The sequence below is a fragment of the Gigantopelta aegis genome, chromosome 14 (assembly GCF_016097555.1).
Source record: "Gigantopelta aegis isolate Gae_Host chromosome 14, Gae_host_genome, whole genome shotgun sequence".
Classification (NCBI taxonomy): Eukaryota; Metazoa; Mollusca; class Gastropoda; order Neomphalida; family Peltospiridae; genus Gigantopelta; species Gigantopelta aegis.
In genome coordinates this window covers 9,222,167-9,244,517 of record NC_054712.1, presented here as the reverse complement: position 1 = coordinate 9,244,517, position 22,351 = coordinate 9,222,167, and the positions used below count along the sequence as shown (strand labels likewise).

Below are 22,351 nucleotides of genomic sequence, written 5' to 3'. Positions count from 1 at the left end.
GGAAGTTACGACAGAAGAAAAACATACACTACTTCCGGTGTGTCTGCAGCGGGAATGGTTGAATGTAGTTTCGTGTTGAGAATTGACGATGATTAATCTGCTGTCATTTAATTTATACGTTATATAATACACGCCACTTTAATAATGTCAAGTAAATTTGTGCCAAAATTTTGGAAGCCAGGTATTAAGACTTTAATTTTTTTGTAATACAAGATTAGGCTACACTGTCAGTGTAAATATGCTTTCCTTTCCTGAATCCGTATGTCACCTATTTCCGAATACAAAGAATAATGGGAAAAATATCCGCCCGGTCCCCCCCTCCCCTAACCCTAACCTTAAACCCAACCCTAACCCTAACCCCAACCCCAACCCCAACCCCAACCCCAACCCCAACCCCAACCCCAACCCCAACCCCAAACCCAAACCCAACCCCAACCCCAAACCCAAACCCAAACCCAAACCCAAACCCAACCCTAACCCCTAACCCTAACTAAAAATAATAACAGAGGGGACCGGGCGGATATTATACCGAATAATGACAATCACAATGTTTTTGGAATAAATTGAAAGGAAAGAGTTCTGTCTGTTCCCCACTTTGGCCTATTGAATTTGCTTGATGATATTGGATTATGAATTAAGGTTGACGACAGTCACTTTTCGCACCCTTGTTTTGGCTTTGTACAGGTGATACGTCAGTAACAGATCACTTCCGGATCAGTCTGTCGGTATATTAAAATTTTAGTCATTTCAAATGTAAATTTCAGTAAAAAAATATTCTAACAAATAAATAATACATGTTTCTTGAAATTGTATGTAAATTTTTTTTTAAACAATATACAGTTTTGGTTTTGTTTTGGACGCTGATACATAACCACTTTTAAAAATGTACACGAGCAGATGACGACATGAAAAAAATTAAGATGTTTAAAAAGAGAGATGGAAGTTTTTGATGTTTTCTTTTTATATTCTTTGAAATTTTATAGTATGTGTAAAGTAAACATATATAGATAAAAAAATTAGATTGTGCATGACAAGTTTTATGAAAATTGATGCTGCAAACGACTTACTGTAACTCCTCAAAGGGGACACACTTTATACGCCAGTTGCGGATCCTTACAAAACAGAAATATTTACATTGTAATTGCCGCTAGATGAGACAATAAACACGGGTTATCTCAAGACGTAAACAAGTTTTCTCCCTCTTTTTTTTTTTCTCCTTTTTCCTAATAATAATAATAATTATTATATTCTTCTTAAACCTCTCTGGATTCGTCATTTCAACCACTAGTTCATAATAATTCGACCCTGTATGTCAAACCCATATCAAAGTAGCCCTAGACTGTTCGTCCCATGGCCAGTCGTCCGTTACAAAATATTCTATTATTATTAATCGTTGTAGTTTCATTTATTTGTCTTTTATTATTTTAGTTTTCTACAGGTAATGACAATATGTATATAAAGTAAAGACATTTTTATTTTACAAACTGAAACTACGATTTTAAGTGTTTGTCCACTTGTCTCTCACGTTATATTTGTACATGTAATTTGCCGTTCATACAAATACCATCTGCAGTTATTCAACAGTAATGCTAATATAAATAAAATGTTTTTGTTTTTTTAAATCCATTTTCGTTTAATTCAGGCAAAAATCAATCTGCCCTGCCTCCTACAAAAATGAGAGCCTGTATGGCCTATATTTGATCGCCAGTCTAGACCCCACATCTCTCCTAAAATCCCTGAACACATGTCTTGTATTTGCCCCATAAGACGATTCAGTATTGTTGCCCGCCCCCTCTATGTGAGAGCCCTCTACCCCATTGCTTGCTTGATTGATTGAAAAAAAAAAAAACTTTACTGTACAAAGAACAAAAGAATCGGCACAAGTTTGACAACTTAGAGGACCTTTATAAAACCCTACCACCACCAGTGGTCTGTTTCGCATGTGCCACTGAAAGTATTTTTCACATGCTTGACTGCTCGACTTTGGGAGAGGAGGGAAGGGGTCCTCTATTTTGTTTTGTCAATGAAGTGAAAATCTCTTATACGGCTTCTCATTTCAACAGTCTGTACCACTATTACAGTATAGGGTGGATTCATTTTTCAGTGGGATTTTGTTTTACACAATCACATTCTGATACAGGAAAGTCAGTTGGCAACTGATCTATGTATTCACAAGATCAGTCTGAGCTAGCCCTAACCTTTAGACCATCATTGAAAATAATTTTGCATTCAGGAGCAGATCCAGGAAATATTTTGAAGGGGTGGGAGACTGATCGGAAAAGGGCAAATGGAACAACACGTCAAAAGGGCATCCCAATGAAGGAATTAAAAAATAATAATTTCCACTTTGTGACTGTTTAGTGTGTATCATTATATGTATATTAATATTTATCATTATTAACTAGGGGTCTAGCCATCCTTCAAAATTATTTGCTTAATTTTAATATTATGATAAATACTAAAGTAAACAGTCCAAAAGTTGATATTTTGCTGATATGTAATTTCTTTCTATTTCCAATAAAAGGTGCTGATTTTTCAAGCGTTTTTTCCTTTCAAAAAGAAAAAACGACTTTTAAAAGTCATCAGTATAACAATTTTTTGATGTGATATATTAGACAAAAGGTACTTTTTATTTCTTTCATTTTTTAAAACTTAAACTTAATTAAAAGCATACTGACCTGTCAGTAAACCGTGCTGTCTGCTTGTTGTAGAATTTTGACAGGGGTCAAGGTTCGTAAATCAGTTTTTATTTTAATGTGGCGAAGCATTGTAATACTATAGCTAATTTTGAATTTGAATGACGTCATTATTCCAATGACATCACTTTGCATCTTCTTACAATAACTATAAACTGAATACATGACATTCCATTTTAAGAACACTGGGAAAATTCCAATGCAAAATTGCTATTGATTTTTTGTTTAACATTACTAATGCACCTGAATATGTTTGCAGAAAATGTTGTGATTAAAAAATTGTACCTTTTATAAAATATGGATTTCAAGTGAAATTACTGTAAAATATGTTAGTGTTTGAAATAAACACTTGTCCGTTTGTCTTGACAAGTGAAAATCTATTTGGACAAGCAACATGTGCCTCCAGTGGACAATTAAAAAATTTCAGTGCAGTTTTATTTTGAGCCATCACAAACATCATCCTGGTACTTGAATAAAACAAACAATTTATTTGGAAAATATTGGCGGACAAATAGAATTTTAGATCTATTTGTCCGGTGGACTAGTAACATGTTTTGATTATTTCTATCACAGCACAGACCATATGTATACAAAGGGTGCGAAGAGTGCCTGTTAATTAATATTTATTTGATATTCTGGAATGAAATTGACCGTATAGTCCATCCCATCCTACAAAAATGTTTCTTGTAGATAATTTTGGTTTGGTTTGACGTAAGATCCTAATCGACCGCACATAAAGCAAGCACTTTACCACTGGGCTACATCACGCCCTAATATTACAGATGCATATATTAAGTGCCCGTAATAAATTCCCAGTTAAGAATTAAATGGCATTAATTTTCCCAATCCCATCGGCCATAAGACCTTGATGAAAAATTCTGGATAAATCCCTGGTGTATGTTCAATATTAGTGCTACTACAGAATGCCCAGATAGATCACTTTATGCTTTTTGTATTCAGGAACAGTGGCCCCTGGTGTTGGTCTGGAGGAAGAGCGGAAATCGTTGACCGAAGAGAGCAGCCAAGCTGTGCAGTACAATCCGCATCGTTCACTGTCTGTCGACCAGCAGAGACAAAAGTTGCCCATCTTTCAGGTACTCTGGCTTTCTGAAACTCTGTGAATACATGTAGATTCATTAATTTTGTTACTTGATTTTGGAAGCTGTTAATCTGCAAAATTCTCTAGTAATTTCAAGCATGCATTTGTTTTAGCCTTTTATTTGAATTAAAAAAAAATTTGTGTGTGTACAAAATGCAATCTGTTATTCGATATGTCGGACAATGTACTCCATATATTGTTTAAGGTGGACATATTATGCTAGCTTTTTAATAACCAAAGTCAACAAAATACTTTTAAAAAAATATAAACTGCCTTATAAAATTTAAGATATAAGTATAACAATATTGTGAAACCACAAAAAAAAAATTCAACCAAAAAAACCTTAAAATGATCTAAACTGATAATGAGAAAAGGATTAATATTTTTACTCAGATACCAGGAAATTGTCTTTCAGGCCATTATATTTTCAAAATTTAGATTTTTGTTAAAATATGTGTACCTCAGTTATATTTTTCTCCAAAATTTGGAAGGTGTTAGTGAAGGTTTCGAATGTGATTTGTTCGAGTTATGTGCAGTGGACTTTTGTCTAATCCAGATTCAAGAGGTGAATGTGTTGGCTGATAAAATTTGCTGGGTTAGACTGATATCACTCAAGTTATTTGTGATCGAGTCGGATTAAACATTCATGACCTTTTTTGTTATAGCACCGTACTAACATCCTGTACCTGGTAGAGAAGTTTCAGACTGTGATAATCATTGGTGAAACGGGATGTGGAAAGAGTACTCAAATTCCACAGGTAGGCAGTATATAGATCAGGGGTGGGAATTCTTCTCGGATCTGCGGTTTTCCTCTCATGGAATATTGTGTTTCCTCGCATTTTAATCATCCTTGCCCCCGGACCCCACTAGATTTCCTTGTTTTTACAGTTCACAATTTCCCACCCCAGATAGATATAATACATATTTGTATTTTTTATCTTGGTCTTTTTATTATCTTCAAACAGAAAGTACTTCAGTTCAGTTTTTCTACAATGCAAACTTTCATTTGCTAATCAAATCCACTTCTGACAAATAGACCAGCATTAAAGTCCACCAAGAGTAAATTACAACATCAGGAGCCTATTTCACTAAACATCATAAATTTACGTTTATGTGTAAAACTTACACCTGTCGTACCTCTACCTCTACGTGTACGTTTACTACATTTCACGAAGCTGGTCGTAGAAATACTACTAACTTACTTTGCACGTAAATCTACGTTTTCTTTTGCAGCTCATTTAGCAGAAATTTGACGATTATTAATAAATCAATGTGCTCTAGTACTGTCGTTAAACAAAACAAACTTTTAAAAGAAAGAACGAATAAACTTGATAAAGGTTGGAAACCACCGGTTCCGGTATACCAACACACGGTTGTACTGTACCAAATAAACTCCTATAGGAAACAATGTTAACCTATGTAGTTAAAAACACTATGGGTCAATTCCCTATATTTGCTTTGGGAGTGTGTGAGGAGGGGGTGTGTGTGGGGGGGGGGGGGGCACTGATGGGTCGGGTACAAACTCTGTATCAGATTTTGGGTTACAATGGTAAAAATTAATGTGATAAAAAAAAGTCTCACAAGTGGGGGGACGTACCCCCAGGCCCTCTCCGGTTCCTACTGGCCTGATTTGGACAAGTCGATATGCACTTTAAAAAAAAGAGAAAAATTATGGTGATTTCAATTCGTGTTTTCCAACATAGTAGTAGATATACTGCAAAAAGGGTCTGCATTAAAAAAAAAAAAATGTCATGTCCACCCCATGGATCCGCAACTAAAATTTCCCCATGTCATAGACGACACCACTAAAACACATTGATTTATTATTCATCGGCTATTCGATGTCAAACATTTGGTAATTCTGACAAGTAGTTGTTAGAGAAACCCGCTACATTTGTTTCCTAATGCAGCAAGGGATCTTTTATATCCGCTTTCCCACAGACAGGAAAGCACATACCATGGCCTTTGACCAGCTGTGATGCACTGGTTGGAACCAGAAGAAAAACAAATCAGTTGAATGGATCCACCGAGGTAGTTCGATCCTGTGACGCTGGCTCCTCAAGTGAGCACTCAACCAATTGAGCTAAATCCCGCCCTAAGTGGATCAAATAACACGGGTAACAACACTGGCTATCACTGGATTAATAAAGGGAGTTAATTTGTTAAACATTTTACAAAAACCAAGAGTGTGACCATTTTATGAATTATCGAAGTGGATGTAGCAATTTACGGGTGAGACTAGTTGTGGTGTAACTTTACTCGTAACTTACATTTACACTTCTTTGTGAAACGCTCTTGAGTCGTAGATTTACGTTTACGTGCAAAACGTAGCTTACGATGTTTAGTGAAATTGGCTCCAGGGCTGTAGATTTCACTAATTTGGGCACAACAGGAACTTTTGTCTTCTGAGCGCAGGAAGGCCATTTTAGTTATGTACAGTCATTAACAGCTGATGAAGAGTTGTCAGTATTCAGAAATGCATTTTAAGTTATTTTTTAAAATCTAATTAAAACTTAAAATTTTAGTTGTTTTACGGTGTAATATTTTTAGGTCAGCATGCTTGTACTTAATTTGGGAATATGTATTTTGGGCACAATGTTGATCGCCTCCACTTTGATGCAGTCTAAACCCCTGAACATTGTTATCCCCTAATTTGCCACATATATTGCCCGAGCTAAATTCACCAGTAAGCTAAAGAATGAACCTTTTCATTGTTGAATATATTTAACTAACCAAAGTTCAGTTGTAGCACACATTTTCAAACAAATTGTGAAAACTACATTGTAGATTTAAAGTTCATTTATATGATATATTCGCACGTACCATCTTCGATTATTTTTGTGACGCTGATGTCATCTACAAATGAACTATTGCTGTACAATTTGTCATTGTGTTTATATCAGGTATCTGTAATAAGAAAGCTAAGTGATGATGTTTTATACGTTAAACACTTGCATGCAACAAAATATATATCATGGTTTTTTTGGTGTATTTTGGGCCTGTGGCCTTAATATTGAATAAACGTCTTTCTTTCTATATGATCTATAAAATTAACTGTTAGATTATGAAACAGGTAACAGTAAAGAAATCTGTATATCAACACTTGACAGCCTAATTTCAATATGTTTTCATGTGTTGTAATAAAGATAGAATTATTTTGTCATTGCAGTATTTGTTCGAAGCAGGCTGGGCTGCAGAAGGCCATGTGATTTGTGTAACACAGCCACGCCGTGTAGCTGTGATTACGGTAATACGTCTGCACATTGGCGAAGCCAGGATTTTACGGGGGGGGGGGGGGGGGGGGGGGGGACACACACACATTGGACAACACTGTCTATGAGATGTGTTATATGGGGTGACAGGAAAATATAAAACATAGTTGTGGGAAAAAAGAGGTGATTAGGGGACATGGGGGCCCCCTTCTGGTTATACTAGTGAGTCTGGGACTATGAAAACTTTGAACACACCACAAACACATAATACAAAGAGAGATAAACTATTAGTACTAGTAATTACAATATGTTAGTCAAAATTGCCACATTACGGCACAATATTTCACACACACTGTTGTTATTTTCACATGTTGGTTATGCAACTTTAAATTCAAGCAAACAGCCAGTCAGTGAGTGAATTGTTACACATCCTAAAATAAAAGTTGCAAACTTCATGAAAAGACGAATCAGCTTATACATCTTACCAGCCTTTTTGTACCAGATATTGAGGGGCAAACTAAGGTGTCGGCCTATCCACAGAGTCTGCTAATACACAACAATATACTATAAACTAGCTTTCAAATGTTTTACATTATGGAATGTATTTCGAAATGTCAAAGAAAGCTGGGATTGGACTAATGTTTCCTACGTACTAATTAGAAAAGTAGCAAATATGTGAATATGTTTTTACTATTTAGCAAGTGACATCTATGTCTTCATGTCTTTTGTATTTACAGTAAATACGAAATATCTTGAGTGTTGTGAAACAGGCCATATACATATTGATTATGATATGAGATTGTGTGTTGTACTGATTATACGAAATGAGTTTCAGGATTTTTGTACATAAATCCTGATGGGAGTTTCGTAAAATCAGTACAACTCACACCCAGGTGTAATAATTTCCAGGGCTTCTAGAAGTTTTATAAAATCCACTAGCCTTGGGATCAGTGAATTCAAAAAATTACTAGCCATGATTAAAGATTCACTAGCCCTACTTTACTTAAGTTAATACAATTTTACTAAATAATAAAGAATCATATATGTCACCTAAAGAGGGAGATGGAGCTTAAAACACTAACATTCGGAGTTTGGGGTGAGGGCAGGATATTCATATTTACAAAATAAACGTAACTGCAACATTTGACAACAAAAATTTGCACTAGCCATCGGGCAAGGCAATAGTAGTTATTTACTAGCCCAACATTGAATATCACTAGCCATGAAGTCCTGTAATTTCTTTACTAGCCCAACATTGAATATCACTAGCCATGAAGTCCTGTAATTTCTTTATTATCCATATTAATATTGTTATTTTAATGAATAACGAGCACCGTCTCAAAATGTTTCAACCACAACTAGAAAGAGACTACGAAATGATGTCATACTTCACATGCACAGTCTAGCTAGGACTAGGAAAGCAACGTTATGTTTTGATGTCTCTTCCCCAAATTACATGATTACCTTGTTATATTACATGTGTGCTTCGTATGGTTTTAATTAACTCGGTTATGTTGAACCATTTGGATAATAAATTAAGTTAAGACATACCCGTATTGTTTCAGGTGGCAAATAGAATTGCTGAAGAAAGGGGAGCAATTCTTGGAGAAGAAGTTGGGTACACAATTCGATTTGAGGACTGCTCAGATCCCGTTGCCACCAGAATTAAGGTACTTCCTGGGAAATGAGGGGTAGGATGTTGCTTTGTGGTGGAGCGTTTGTTGGAGGTGCGATGGGTCGTAGGATCGATTGCCCTCAGTGGACTGGTACATCAACGGCCATGGTGTTCCTATGGGAAAGTGCATATAAAAGATCCCTTGCTGATTTTCAGAAGTGATAGCCTGTGTGGTAACAGACGATTTTCTCTCTTAACCTGGAGTCGAAAACATGTTAAACACTAAACGGACGTCATTTTACATGTTCAGAGGTGTCATTAGACACATTCCTTTCTTTTTGTTATGAAAAGAAAGGAATATTTCTTTCATGAAACTTTGTTACTCCATCATATTTTGTTTAACACAGTTCCAGGTATTTTTTTTAATGGAATTGCTATGATTGTATTGTATTTAAAAGGAGGGTTTCACTTCTCCATCCTGTAAAGAGACGGGACGTAGCTCAGTGGTACAGCGCTCGCCTGATGCGCAATTGATCTAGGATCGATTCCCGTCGGTGGGCCCATTGGGCTATTTCTCGTTCCAGCCAGTGCTCCACAACTGGTATAACAAAGGCTGTGGTATGTACTGATAAATCACTCCCCTCCATTGTTCTTACAGTAAGGAGTGGTACTTTTACACACAGGACTACCATAATATAATATGTACGCAAACCAACTGTTGGCATCTGTTTGAGTGTTCGAGACGGGACGTAGCCCAGTGGTAAAGTGCTCGCTTGATGCGCAGTCGGTTTAGGGTCGAATCCCTTCAGTGGCCCCATTGGGCTATTTCTCGTTCCCGCCAGTGCACCACGACTGGTGTAACAAAGGCTGTGGTATGTACTATCCTGTCTGTGGGTTGGTGCATATAAAAGATCCCTTGCTGCTAATCGAAAAGAGTAGCCCATAAAGTGGTGACAGCGGGTTTCCTCCCTCAATATCTGTGTGGTCCTTAACCATATGTCCGACACCATATAACCATAAATAAAATGTGTTGAGTGCATTGTTAAATAAAACATTTCCTTCTTTCTTTCCATCCTGTAACGTCCTCTTTTAAAGGATTTAAAACAAACACAACTGCATTTGTCATGAGGCCTGTGACAATCCCATGTCACTTGTGCAAGTTTAGTTTTGTGTAACTCATTTTTTTTTTATGCTTTGGGATATCATTTTCATGGTCATAACAGATTATGCAGAACAGAAATGGATTATCTCATAAATGGGTTGCAATGCACAGATTTTCAATTCTCAGATATTTTTTTAATAAAGATGTATTTTTCAGAGATTGCATGGTCCTTGAAAACATTGAAAGTACTTCATTTTTCAAAACTTTAATTCAGGTCCTGGAAAATATTCATACACTGTGGAACTCCTCTAAACCAGACATCCATGGGACCAAGTAAAAGTCTGATTTTAAGGGAATTCCAGTTTACAGAGGGTCTGGTTTTGAGAGGTTTCACTGGATATCGTATTGTCACTATTACATGTCTTTTTGTTTTCCTTCTATCATTACATGTGTTTATTTTTTGACAGTTTGTCACGGATGGCTTATTGATCAGAGAGATTATGCAGGATCCTCTTCTCTTAAAGTATAGGTAATATATTATTGTAATTGTGCTTCCATTATTGAATGCTTCAAGCATTGTACATCAAATTTTAAAATTAACTTTTGCTTTTGCATAAGCAGTGGTCTTGTTATTGCAATCCCCACTCTGCCCTGGCATTCAACACCTGGCCCGACGCCATATAACCGTAAATGAAATGTGTTGAGTGCGTCATTAAATAAAACATTTCCTTCAACACCTGGCTTCTCCATACTATAAAAAAATACTGGTGCCTTCTACTTTAATAATTTGACCTTGTACTCTTATTTGAAAATGAAAAGGCTGAGTATGAGGAAGGATGTAATAGATTTTAAAAAGTGAACAGAGGAACAATTTTTGTATACATATAAGTTTTGGAAAATAGATTTTGATTTGGTTCATTTGTTTATTCTCAGTTGCATTTGTTCCGGGTATTTTATTATATTTTCTTTTTAACCTGACCTCAGACAGTGGCATATTCCCCCATGAATTGGCTGTTGTGATGTTCGGACCAGTCTACTATCCTAGGGGAATATGCCATTGTTTGAGGTGAGGTTCAGTATTCTTGAAAGAGAAAGCAATCCAAGTTTTCTTCAATTTTACATTTGCGATGCAGTGAAAAAACACAATGTGTGGCAGATTTGTTCACAATTTCTGTCTCTAATTAAGTGTTTTTTTGTAAGGGTTTAAGAGCTACAAATGGAAGAGTTTATTTCCAAGACATGTTAGCAGTTTGGAGTTAGCAGTAAAGGTATACTGATGTTAGTACAATAATTTTCATCACAACATCATCTACGCCCCTTGAACCGGATTTTATAATTCTGCTTCATGTGATATATGCTATGTCATGTTGCAGTAAAAAAAAAAAAATCTGAAAAAAAAATGTAAATGGATATACTGTGCTTTGAAAATGAACTTTTGAAATATTTCCATATGTTGTTTGCACTTGTTCTTAATGAAGTTTATTTCGTTACAGTGTTATAATGCTTGATGAAGCCCATGAAAGAAGTTTGAATACGGACATCATCATCGGTCTTCTTCGCAAAGTAAGTCTGTGACGAAAGTCATCTGCCAATTATCATATTATTTTCATTGTACAAGATTTTGCCAGTGATTGATCGATTGTGTACAGATATGGCATGACCTTTCATATCAAAAATACATTTTTCATGTAGGAAATAATTTCAGTTACCTGTATTTCTATGTGATTGGTTAAGTCAAGTTTTCCTTGAATCCAGTAATATAATGTTAGTCTTAAGATGCCAAGTGTGACATGGATATAACCCTTTGGTAGACCCAGCCAGTGCCCAACAATTGGAATATCAAGGTCATTGTATGTTACCGTCCAATTTATTTAGAGGAAAAAGTACTGTTACCATCACAAACATTGCTAATTGTGTTTGTAGATTCAGAAGAAACGAAGTGATCTTCATTTGATTGTGGCTTCAGCTACACTGGATGCAGAGGTACGTGTGGTATTTTGAATTTATTCTTCACCAGTCACAATTTTTAACAATGAGGTTAAGATGCAAATTACAATAGCAGAATTTGATTTTTCCATTTGATATTTAATAATGAGATCAAGACAAATTATCATAGAAAACATTTGGTATTCACCATTTGATAGTGACATCAGCTACACTCGATGCGGATGTACTTAAAGTTTTGATATTATTCCTCAAATTCACCTATCAATTATTTTCAAAAATAAGATGTCTACGATTTTAAAAAATAAAGTCGAGATGCAAATTATCATAGCAAAAATGTGGTATGCTTTATATTAATGTGGGGTCAACTTCAGATGTAATATTTTGATATTACTCTTCAATTACTATTTTCAAAAATATTAGGTATACAGAGTTTGTTTTTGTTCTGTTGTGTTTCCAGTAATAGCACTCAGTATTGTTTATCGTTACTGTGCACCACGTGGTTATAGACTTCAAAGTCAAGATGTATATTTTAAATATACTCGTACAGTGGCTCCTTCAGTAAGTTTCACTTTATATATCTCTCATATGTCTTTGTTTTTTCAGGAAATGTACAATTTCTTCAACTCAAACGAAACAGATAACCCAGAGTAAGTAATTCAGATAGCACATCTATAAGTACTGCATGGAAATAAGTAGGAAAAAGTGTTTTGTTTAAAAGTCTTTTTTATCTGGCTATGCCTGCCACAGTTAAGACCTCTATCTTGTGCACCCTAATGTTTTTCCAGTGCCTGTGCAGTTATTTTTAGGCACAGCGAGATTTAGCTCAGTCGGTTCAGTGCTCGCCTTAGGTGCTTGCGTCACAGGATTGAACCACCTCAATGGATCCATTCAACAGATTGGGTATTTTCTTGTTCCAACCAGTGCACCACAACTGTTTTCCTGTCTGTAAGAAAGTGCATATAAAAGATCCCTTGCTGCATTAGAAAAAGTTTAGCAGGTTTCCTCTGATGACTACGTGTCAGAATTACCAAATGTTTGACATCCAATAATCGATTATTAATGAATCAGTGTGCTCTAGTTGTGTTACTAAACGAAACAAACTTTTAATTTAACTTTAACTTTATTTTTAGGCGAGGAATTGACCTAAGTAAACTCTTTTTTTTCTCTGACGTGAATTTAATTTGCATTTTTTGATGCAAACATGCTGCATAGACTCTAAAACTTGAATTGTTCTGTCGCATGGCATTTAGAATATGTTTTCCAGTTGTGACATTTACTTTATCAGCATTGATTATTTGGTGCATTTATTTCAGTTTGTATACTAAGCAGTTATCATAAATTAAATTAGTTTTATTTCATTGTTAAACATCACACCAATGCATAAATAATCATTCATATTTATTAACATTGTTGTTAATGGATATCTATAACTATTCACTATATTAAATTTTAATGTACAGTGAAACCCCTCTAAACTGGACACCCTCGTAACCAAGTAAAAAGTCCGGTTTTAAGAGGTATCTGGTTTAGAGAGGTTCTCTTCTGTACAAATATTTAAAAGGGGGCCGCACAAAATGTCTGGTTTTGAGGGAATTCCGGTTTACAGAGGGTCCGGTTTTGAGAGGTTTCACTGTATTCGAATTATTAAACTAATGTTTTACTGTTTGGTGTATATTTCAGACTAGATACGGCAGCTGTTCTGACTGTTGAGGGACGAGAGTTCCCTGTCGACATCCACTACACACTTGAGTAGGAGCATTTTAACTTTATTTTATTGTAAAGTTAACCTTTGAAAAGTACTGAGGTGTCAATAAACAAACATTATTACCCATATGGTTAAAACATCTTGGTTCATAACAAAGAGACATATCCTACTAGAACACCAAGTGGGACGTAACACTTTGATTTCATTGATTAGCGAACTACAACCGTACAGGAACGTCAACCAAACAAGTTGAGTGATATAAATTAAGATCGATTATGGGTAATAACTAGGATATTAAACTCTACCATTTCGTTTCATGTTTATGTCCCTTGTGAAATAATTTTCATTGTCACTCGCTAAAGCTCGTGAAAATTGAAAATTATTTCACTCGGAACATAAACATGATACAAAATGGAAGCTTGTTTAATATTCTATAAATACTCTTTAATTACCGGGTAATACTTGCATTCTGAAAACGCAGATAAATTTTAATATGTTCAGTAAGTTTATTAATTTTGTTAAATTATTTTTTTCCAGTCCTACTCCTGATTATATAAAGTGTACGGTGGAGACTGTTATGAAGATTCACTTTAATGAAAGATCTGGAGACATTCTTGCATTTCTTACTGGACAGGTATGAACCGGTTATAAAATACAAACCAAGTCTGCAGTAAAATTTATAAAATTGAACTGAACGTTTCATATATTTTGGAAAAAGGAGATGACCGTATTCCTCACCAAATTATTCCTCTCTCAGATAGTATGAAATTAACTAAATGTATTTACAAAACTCCCAGTATAAATCTATGCACCTCAAGATTTTAGGTGCTATCCTGTCTGTGGGATGGTGCATATAAAAGATCCCTTGCTACTAATGGAAAAATGTAGCGGGTTTATTCTCCAAGACTATATGTCAAAATTACCAAATATTTGACATCCAATAGCTGATGATTAATAAATTAATGTGCTCTAGTGATGTTGTTAAACAAAACAAACTTTAAACGTTTAAACTCTAGATTTTAGTGACGGATGAAAACTATTAAGTCCTTGTTCTGTGATGAAAAGTGCCTACATAGCTTTCCTCAGTGGACCACAGGGTTCTACATTTATTCTTGTCATCCACTTGTCTTCTAGGACAACTACACCTCCGTTTTTACTTATCCCATCTAAAATGTGCCTTCCCCACCTGAATGTTTCCGTTGAAAGAGTCGAGAACTTTAATAATGAGTTCAATATAAACCGATTGTCCAGTGGGCCAAGTTGTTAGAACAACGAACCTTTCCGGGGCACGCAAGTCCTGAAATCAGTTTTTTTCTATCATCTTGAAAGTATAAATGCAAATGTTTCTGCTAGGGAAGGTGGAGGGTAACTTTCATTATTAATTTATTAGTCCCCTATCCATCCAACCAGAGGGGACTATGGTTTCATCTCCGTCCTGTCTGTTAGTATGTCCGTCCATCCCACAAAGTATTTCTGGATGTTTTTTTTTTTTTAAATGCCTTGTGATATTGAGCTGAAATTTTGTGTATAGCTTTATAACATACTGTTACAGATTAAATGTGACTTGCATGGCAATTTACCCATTTCTCACAAAGTTATGGCCCTTGAACTTGGGATATATGAAAAAAAAAAACAATCTCTGAAATTTGTTTTTGCAATGCCTGAAGATGAAATTTTGTATATAGCTTTATCATGTACTGTTACAGATCAAAATTAACTTACCCATTTTTAACAGAGGTATGGCCCTTGAAATTAGGAGATGTGAAATATTGTTGAGCCTGATACGGGGCATATATTGCTTTAGCAGAACTTTCATTAGCTACCGCTGTTCCCTGTAATTTTTCTTGGTATAATTTTAGTTCTTAAAAGTATAGCAGATCATCTCTTATTTATTCAGGATGAAGTAGAAAGAGTTGTTTCCCTTTTAATGTAAGTATTGTAAAATATTTTTACGATTTAAATTTTATTTAAATAATGTGATGTCAGACAATACATTGTGTTCTTGAAAGCCTAATAATACTGGAAAGCAATCTTGCATTTAAAATCCCACAGTTCAACAATTACATATTGCTTTGGCATTATGAAATGCATTATTTTGTCATTCAGAATGTTAAAAAGCATTGGGGTGGGGGTGGGATGATTACAGGTTTGTAGATCAACTAAACTTGAAACTGAGGTCTGTGACTTTAAGCATATAATCGAATGTATTATTTATAGCTAATTTCCACTGAACTATATTGCAATTATTTTAGTTACAAAAAAGGAAGGAAATGTTTTATTTAGTGACGCACTCAACACATTTTATTTACGGTTATATAGCGCTAACATATTGTGATGGACCACACAGATATTGAGAGAAAGAAAAAGAAAGATGTTTTATTTAAAGACACACTCAACACATTTTATTTACGGTTATATGGCGCTAACATATTGTGATGGACCACACAGATATTAAGAGAGAAAACCTGCTGTCGCCACTTTATCGACTACTCTTTTTGATTAGCAGCAAGGGTTCTTTTGTATGCACCATCCCACAGACAGGATAATACATACCACAGCCTTTGTTACACCAGTTGTGGAGCACTGGCTGGAACGAGAAATAACCCAATAGGCCCACAGGTGAGTGCTGTACCACTGAGCTACATCCTGCCCCAGTTACAAAAACAAAACATGGTAAGTAAGTACATAAGTATGGATGTACTTCATGAGACCTGCCTGTGTTGTATCCTTTACAGATATTTTAACCATGATTTTATATTTGTCAAATGGAACCAATACAAACAATGGCAGATAATGAATTATTTGTAAATTAAAATAATTTATACTAGCTAGAGAAAATTACTGTTGACCAGTATGCCAAATGTTTTTTTTACCACTAATGCTTTTTGGGGTCTTGTGTTTCAGTGATGAGGCCAAAAAGTTGAACAAAGACGATATGAAGATGAAAGTTCTGCCGATGTATGGAAGTCTTCCTGCTTCTGAACAGGTTCAACATATTTATCAATATTTTAATGGTACTCATTTATTAAAATAATTTGAGCACAATTTATATAAAATATTTACAGAAGTTGGAACCATATATCATTTTGTTAATACAAATAATATGGACTCCCATTTATCTTTAGCCAAGGGCGAACCCAGGAAATATTGTAGGGAGGGAACCAAGGGCAAAGGGGCACATGGACAAACTCGTGAATAGGACATTTCATTGAATGTTTGGCCTTCGGGAAATGAACATTTTAACGGATTGTTTAAACAATGGGCAGTTGAGGTTTTTAGGGGGGAAAGGTCCCGCTTGTTCGCTATCTTGGATTAACCCTAGTTAACATCATGACCACATTAATACTGTATACTGTGTCGGATACTAGTGGACTAAATGTTACGTTTTATTCTGATTTATTGCTGAGTATAGCTATTATTCAGCTTTATTAAAAATAAGTGGAATATGATAACTACAGTATACTTTTCAAGACAAGTCATATTGATACATTTTGAAATAAAACTTGGGCCATTTAGTGTTGGTTGTTTTTGGCACTATGCCTTTAAATCTTATTAAAATTATAACGAATGGGATAGGTTTGAAAAAAAAAAAGCCCTCCAAAAAACCCAAACAAAACGAAACTAAAACCCTGAAAGAAAACAACAAAACCAAAACTAGTTATTGAGCTAATAATATACATAAGAATGTACAGATATGTTTGTGAAATAATGTTTTTTTTAATAATATGTCATACTGAAACATACAAACTAACATGGATGTATGGATATTAATTATGTAACCTAACGATAATATTCTCAACCATTTTCTGTGCCGTAGATGAAAGTTTTTGAAAGGACATCAAGTCATGTCAGAAAGATCGTCATTGCTACAAATATCGCTGAAGCTTCCATCACTATAAATGGCATTGTTAACAGTAAGTTGTTTAATACTTCACAAATACAATTGAACATGTAGTCTGTTTTGACAACTAGTTTAACAAGCCAATATTTTTACATAAAAAATGTTTCTTACTCCAAGAAATAAAATGCTTAAAATACAAGTAAGCTTTGTAAGGTGTAGTTTTTGCTAAAACCATTTTCTTTATTTTACCTCGCAATAATATTGGTACGTATGAAAAGAACAAATTTGAGGAAATAACATGAAGTGTGAAAAAATAGCATGATCAGAAACATGTTGAATTTTCACTCACATTTGGCAAGTAAACTAGTACTTTCTGCAACACTAAAGGACAAAAACCTGTTTTACAACGGACGAGGGATAAATATAATTCGAGCTTATAAATTTTTACTGGTGTGTATATTTTTTGTTATTTATTCTTTCAGTTATTGACTGTGGGTTTGTGAAGATAAAAGCATACAATCCTCAATCTGGTATTGGTAAGTATTCAGTTTTCTGTGTGTTTAATGTAGCAAGTGTATTTGTAGTGAATGTTGTAATATATAGAATCTTAATAATTCAGACCTTTCTCATGGGTAGTTGCTATGTTTAAGGATAGCAGATGCGTTGGCCTTATTGGTGGAGACCAACAATATATAAATAGAGAATAATACATGAGTGGCCGTTAGATACCATTTATTTCACAACGAGTTGTTTTAAAATGTATCTAATGAGCGAAAGCGAGTGTATAACGTTTTTAAACAACGAGTTGTGAGATAAATGGTATCTAATGGACACGATTTTATTATTCTGTTAATTACAAATCCTTAAAACCAGGTTTTAAGCAAATTTTAACATCTTTTTCAACTAAAAGTTATTTACAGTTGCACTTGTAGTGAACTTATGCGTCACAGATACATGATTGTCAGATTAACTATATGTCACAGTGTAATCGTGTTGTTTTTCATTGGCTGCATGGCACTGGTGACCTGGTCATCATTTTTGATGGAGTTTTGGCCATTGGACTTAAGTGATGTGAAAATTAGTTTTCCAGACTTTTTTCAGAAGGCCTTGAGATATTCAGCTGAAATTTTGTGTATAGTTTTATCATGTTCTGCTACAGATCAAGTTTAACTTTAATGGTGATTTACCCACTTTTCACACAGGTATGGCCTTTGAATTTATGATATACCAAAAATTGTTGGGTCAGGTAGGAGACATATATTGCTTTAACAGTACGCTCAGAATGCTTGCTTAAATATGGCATTTCTTGTTTCTACTATTATGTTTTACATATTTGACTGAACGTTTGAGTTAATATTTGGCTGACTTGATATTTTTATATGGTCCCCAGAATATCAACACAACGGTGCCCGACTGTATAATAAAATAAAATTATGATAAAGGAAATAAAATAATGAAATAAAACATTGCACTGACAATAAGTTGATTGAAACATTATTTCACAGCTTATTAACCATGACAAAATGTGATGGTGTGCAGCATGTCATTGAATTAATTACGAAAAGGCTCCCTTCCTGACGTACCAGCACAGACACAACAGGTTAACCAGGGATTGTCTGTTGAGCTGCTATTTTATTGATGGGCTACTGTTTCCCGTTTCAGAGTCTCTTGTTGTCGTACCCGTCTCTCGGGCGTCGGCCAATCAACGTGCTGGTAGAGCGGGAAGAGTTCGTGCAGGCAAAGCATATCGGTTATACACAGGTAAAGATGTCTTGTCTTTAACGGTTATACACAGATAAACATGTTTTCTTGATGGTTATACACAGGTAAACATGTCTTGTCTTTAACGGTTATACACAGGTAAACATGTTTTCTTGACGGTTATACACAGGTAAACATGTTTTCTTGACAGTTATACACGGGTAAAAAATTAGTTTTCTTGATTGTTTTACACAGGTAAAAATATGTTTTCTTGGTGGTTTTACACAGGTAAAAAATGTGTTGTCTTAACGGTTATACACAATAAAAAATGTGTTGTCTTGACATTTATACACAAGTAAAAAATGTGTTGTCTTTGACAGTTATATACAGGTAAAAATGTGTTGTCTTTAACGGTTATACACAGGAAAAATGTGTTGTCTTTAACGGTTATACACAGGTAAAAATGTGTTGTCTTTAATGGATATACACAGGTATATAATTTATAAAATGAGTGATTATATAATAAAAAATGTGTTTTCTTTAACAACACCACTAGATTAACATTGAAACATTCAATAATTTGGACAAAGTCTGGAGAGGAAGTAGACAACATTTTTACTTGCTACATTAGCAACGAGGGATCTTTACTCGGCATTTTCCCACATAAAGCAGCACCAAGTGCATTGTTTGTACACAGATATGTGGTTTATAAAAAATATATTGGTTATATACAGATAGTATTGTTTATAAAAATGTGATGATACAGAGATACAATGTTATATCGTGTCCATGGTATGATGCATCAATTTATGACAGAGCTATATCATAATGCATATTATATAAGATTTCTTCATTTCTCTTGCATAACTTGTACCGGTATATCAGAGAAGTGGTATGTATTGTCCTGTCTATAGGAAAGTACATATAAATAGAGAATAACTAGTTAATGGTGTAGGATATCTGTTTTATCCTGTAACAGTAAGAATGGGAAATTCTGCAAGGCTTTATCCTGCAGACAATAAAAATTAAAGAGAAAAGCTATTATTTCTGTTATTTGAGCGATTATGTAATATAGCTATGCGTGTGACGTCCCACGCGTGACATCAAAAGTCATAATCTGCTAGTGTACGTGTAGGACTTTGCTTTAATCTGTCATCATAATATGCTGATAGAAACAGTGGTTGTAGGATAAAAGTGCATAAATTATATTTATTACCCATCTATGCTCAAATATATGGGATAATATTTGTTCGATAATAGCACAGTGTGTAAATTGCTTCTACAGCCTCTCCAAAACATGAAATTGTATATTTTCATAAGCAGCAACTTTAATAGCATAGAAATATAGTTATTTTCTAATACAACCACAGTTGTATTATTTTGTATTGTAAACATTTGGCTGTAAAAAGAACACCTTGTAAAAAGAACTTCATGTAATGCATGTACGGTTATACATGTATGACATAATGGCTGATGGCTTTGTTGTAGACAGTAGAGAAAATTTTATATTAAAAACTAATTAAAAGTGACAATGGGTAATAATGAGAATAACCAACTCCCTACGAGGAGTTAAAATTTTCTGTCCCTTGTGAATGAATGTTGTAAAACCATATATTAGAACCCAAATAGTCATAGTTTAAAATGTGTTGCCACAACTGGTCAAAGGCCATGTTATGTGCTTTCCTGCCTGTGGGAATGTGCATATAAAAGATCCCTTGCTGCTACATTAGGAGAAATGTAGTGGGTTTCCTCTACTGACGACGTAATAGCTGATGATTAATTAATCAATTTGCTCTAGTGGTGTCATTAAACAAAACAAACTTTAACTTTAAAAGGTGCTGAGGTGTCGTTAAACATTCCTTTCCTTTTGTATATCAACTTCTTGCCATCCAACTCCATATCCGGGCCTCCAGAACTTGCCTCTATTCTAAAAACAAGTTTGAAATTTAATTGTTGATAAGAGCAACCTGTTATGTAGCACACCAATTGTGGACACACAGTTTTATTTTGCCGGCCTGTAAGAACTGGGGTGGAGGAGTAGCTCTCCACTTGAGAGGAAAGGAAGGAAGGACATTTTTTATTTAACAATGCACTCAACACATTTTATTTATGGTTATATGGCATCAGACATATGGTTAAGGACCACACAGATATCAAGATCTAGGAAACCTGCTGTCGCCACTTCATGGGCTACTCTTTTTGATTAGCAGCAAGGGATCTTTTATATGCACCATCCCGCAGACAGGGTAGTACATATCACAGCCTTTGATATACCATTCATGGTGCACTGGCTGGAACGAGAAATAGCCCAATGGGCCCACCGACGGGAATCGATCCCAGACTGACCGCACATCGAGCAAACACTTTAACACTGGGCTACGTCCCGCCCCTTCCCTTGAGAGGAAGAGGAACATGGGATTTATCATCTAAAACATTGTTATTTTGTTAGGTTTTTCTTTCGTTTAGCAGTATAGCATGTTTACAGTTGATAACAGTCACTCTTGGCACCTTTGTTGTGGCTTTGTACACATTAAATATAACATATCCAATGGTAATATCTTTATGTGATATATTTGACAAAAGGTACTTTTTTTCCTTCTTTTTTTTCATCTTTTAAAACTTGACCTTAATATTTTGTTTAAAGTGATGAAAAATAAAAACATCCTGACCTGTAAACTGTACTGTCTGTTCTTGGAACTATTTTGACATTGTTCAAGATTTAGTAGACCAGTTTTTATTTTAATGTGGCGAAGCATTGTAATAATACAGCTAATTTTGAATGACTTCATTATTCCCATAACGTCACTTTGCATCTCCTTACAATAACATAACACTGGGTGCAAGACGTTTCCGTTTTAAGAACGGTCGAAAAAATTCCAATGCAAAATTGCTATTGAACATTTTTTTTTTGCACATCCTTCCTATGAATATATATATATATATTGATTTGGATATGTGTGTCCAAGGTGGGATGTAAAATGATCTGTTTTTATTTCAGAGAGTGATTTTGACAAACTGCCACAAGCCACTGTTCCTGAAATGCAGAGATCTGACCTAGCCCCGGTTATATTACAACTGAAGGCACTAGGAATATCTAACGTACTCCGCTTCCACTTTCTATCGGTATGATATCGGTCTGACCTAGCCCCGGTTATATTACAACTGGAGGCACTAGGAATATCTAACGTACTCCGCTTCCACTTTCTATCGGTATGATATCGGTCTGACCTAGCCCCGGTTATATTACAGCTGGAGGCACTAGGAATATCTAACGTACTCCGCTTCCACTTTCTATCGGTATGATATCGGTCTGACCTAGCCCCGGTTATATTACAACTGGAGGCACTAGGAATATCTAACGTACTCCGCTTCCACTTTCTATCGGTATGATATCGGTCTTAAATAGCCCCGGTTATATTACAACTGGAGGCAC

At 35.1% G+C, this 22,351-nt stretch overlaps 1 protein-coding gene across 3 annotated transcripts in view; it reads left to right on the top strand.

Annotated features, from left to right (window-relative positions):
* Positions 1 to 8: 8 nt before the first annotated feature.
* Positions 9 to 22,351, top strand: part of LOC121388375 (probable ATP-dependent RNA helicase DHX35) — a 48,434-nt gene continuing 26,091 nt past the window's right edge. The window contains exons 1-17 of one of the 3 annotated variants that reach the window (XM_041519676.1): positions 9 to 181; positions 3,657 to 3,790; positions 4,461 to 4,553; positions 6,965 to 7,042; positions 8,573 to 8,677; positions 10,192 to 10,253; positions 11,218 to 11,287; positions 11,648 to 11,707; positions 12,275 to 12,318; positions 13,352 to 13,420; positions 13,914 to 14,010; positions 15,274 to 15,305; positions 16,281 to 16,362; positions 17,194 to 17,290; positions 17,700 to 17,753; positions 18,880 to 18,978; positions 21,917 to 22,041. In XM_041519676.1, the coding sequence (XP_041375610.1) occupies positions 145 to 181; positions 3,657 to 3,790; positions 4,461 to 4,553; positions 6,965 to 7,042; positions 8,573 to 8,677; positions 10,192 to 10,253; positions 11,218 to 11,287; positions 11,648 to 11,707; positions 12,275 to 12,318; positions 13,352 to 13,420; positions 13,914 to 14,010; positions 15,274 to 15,305; positions 16,281 to 16,362; positions 17,194 to 17,290; positions 17,700 to 17,753; positions 18,880 to 18,978; positions 21,917 to 22,041 (1,338 nt within the window). In that variant the 5' untranslated portion in view covers positions 9 to 144. The remainder of the gene's footprint in view (positions 182 to 3,656; positions 3,791 to 4,460; positions 4,554 to 6,964; positions 7,043 to 8,572; positions 8,678 to 10,191; positions 10,254 to 11,217; positions 11,288 to 11,647; positions 11,708 to 12,274; positions 12,319 to 13,351; positions 13,421 to 13,913; positions 14,011 to 15,273; positions 15,306 to 16,280; positions 16,363 to 17,193; positions 17,291 to 17,699; positions 17,754 to 18,879; positions 18,979 to 21,916; positions 22,042 to 22,351) is intronic. The other 2 variants (XM_041519675.1, XM_041519677.1) reach the window with 2 other exon arrangements.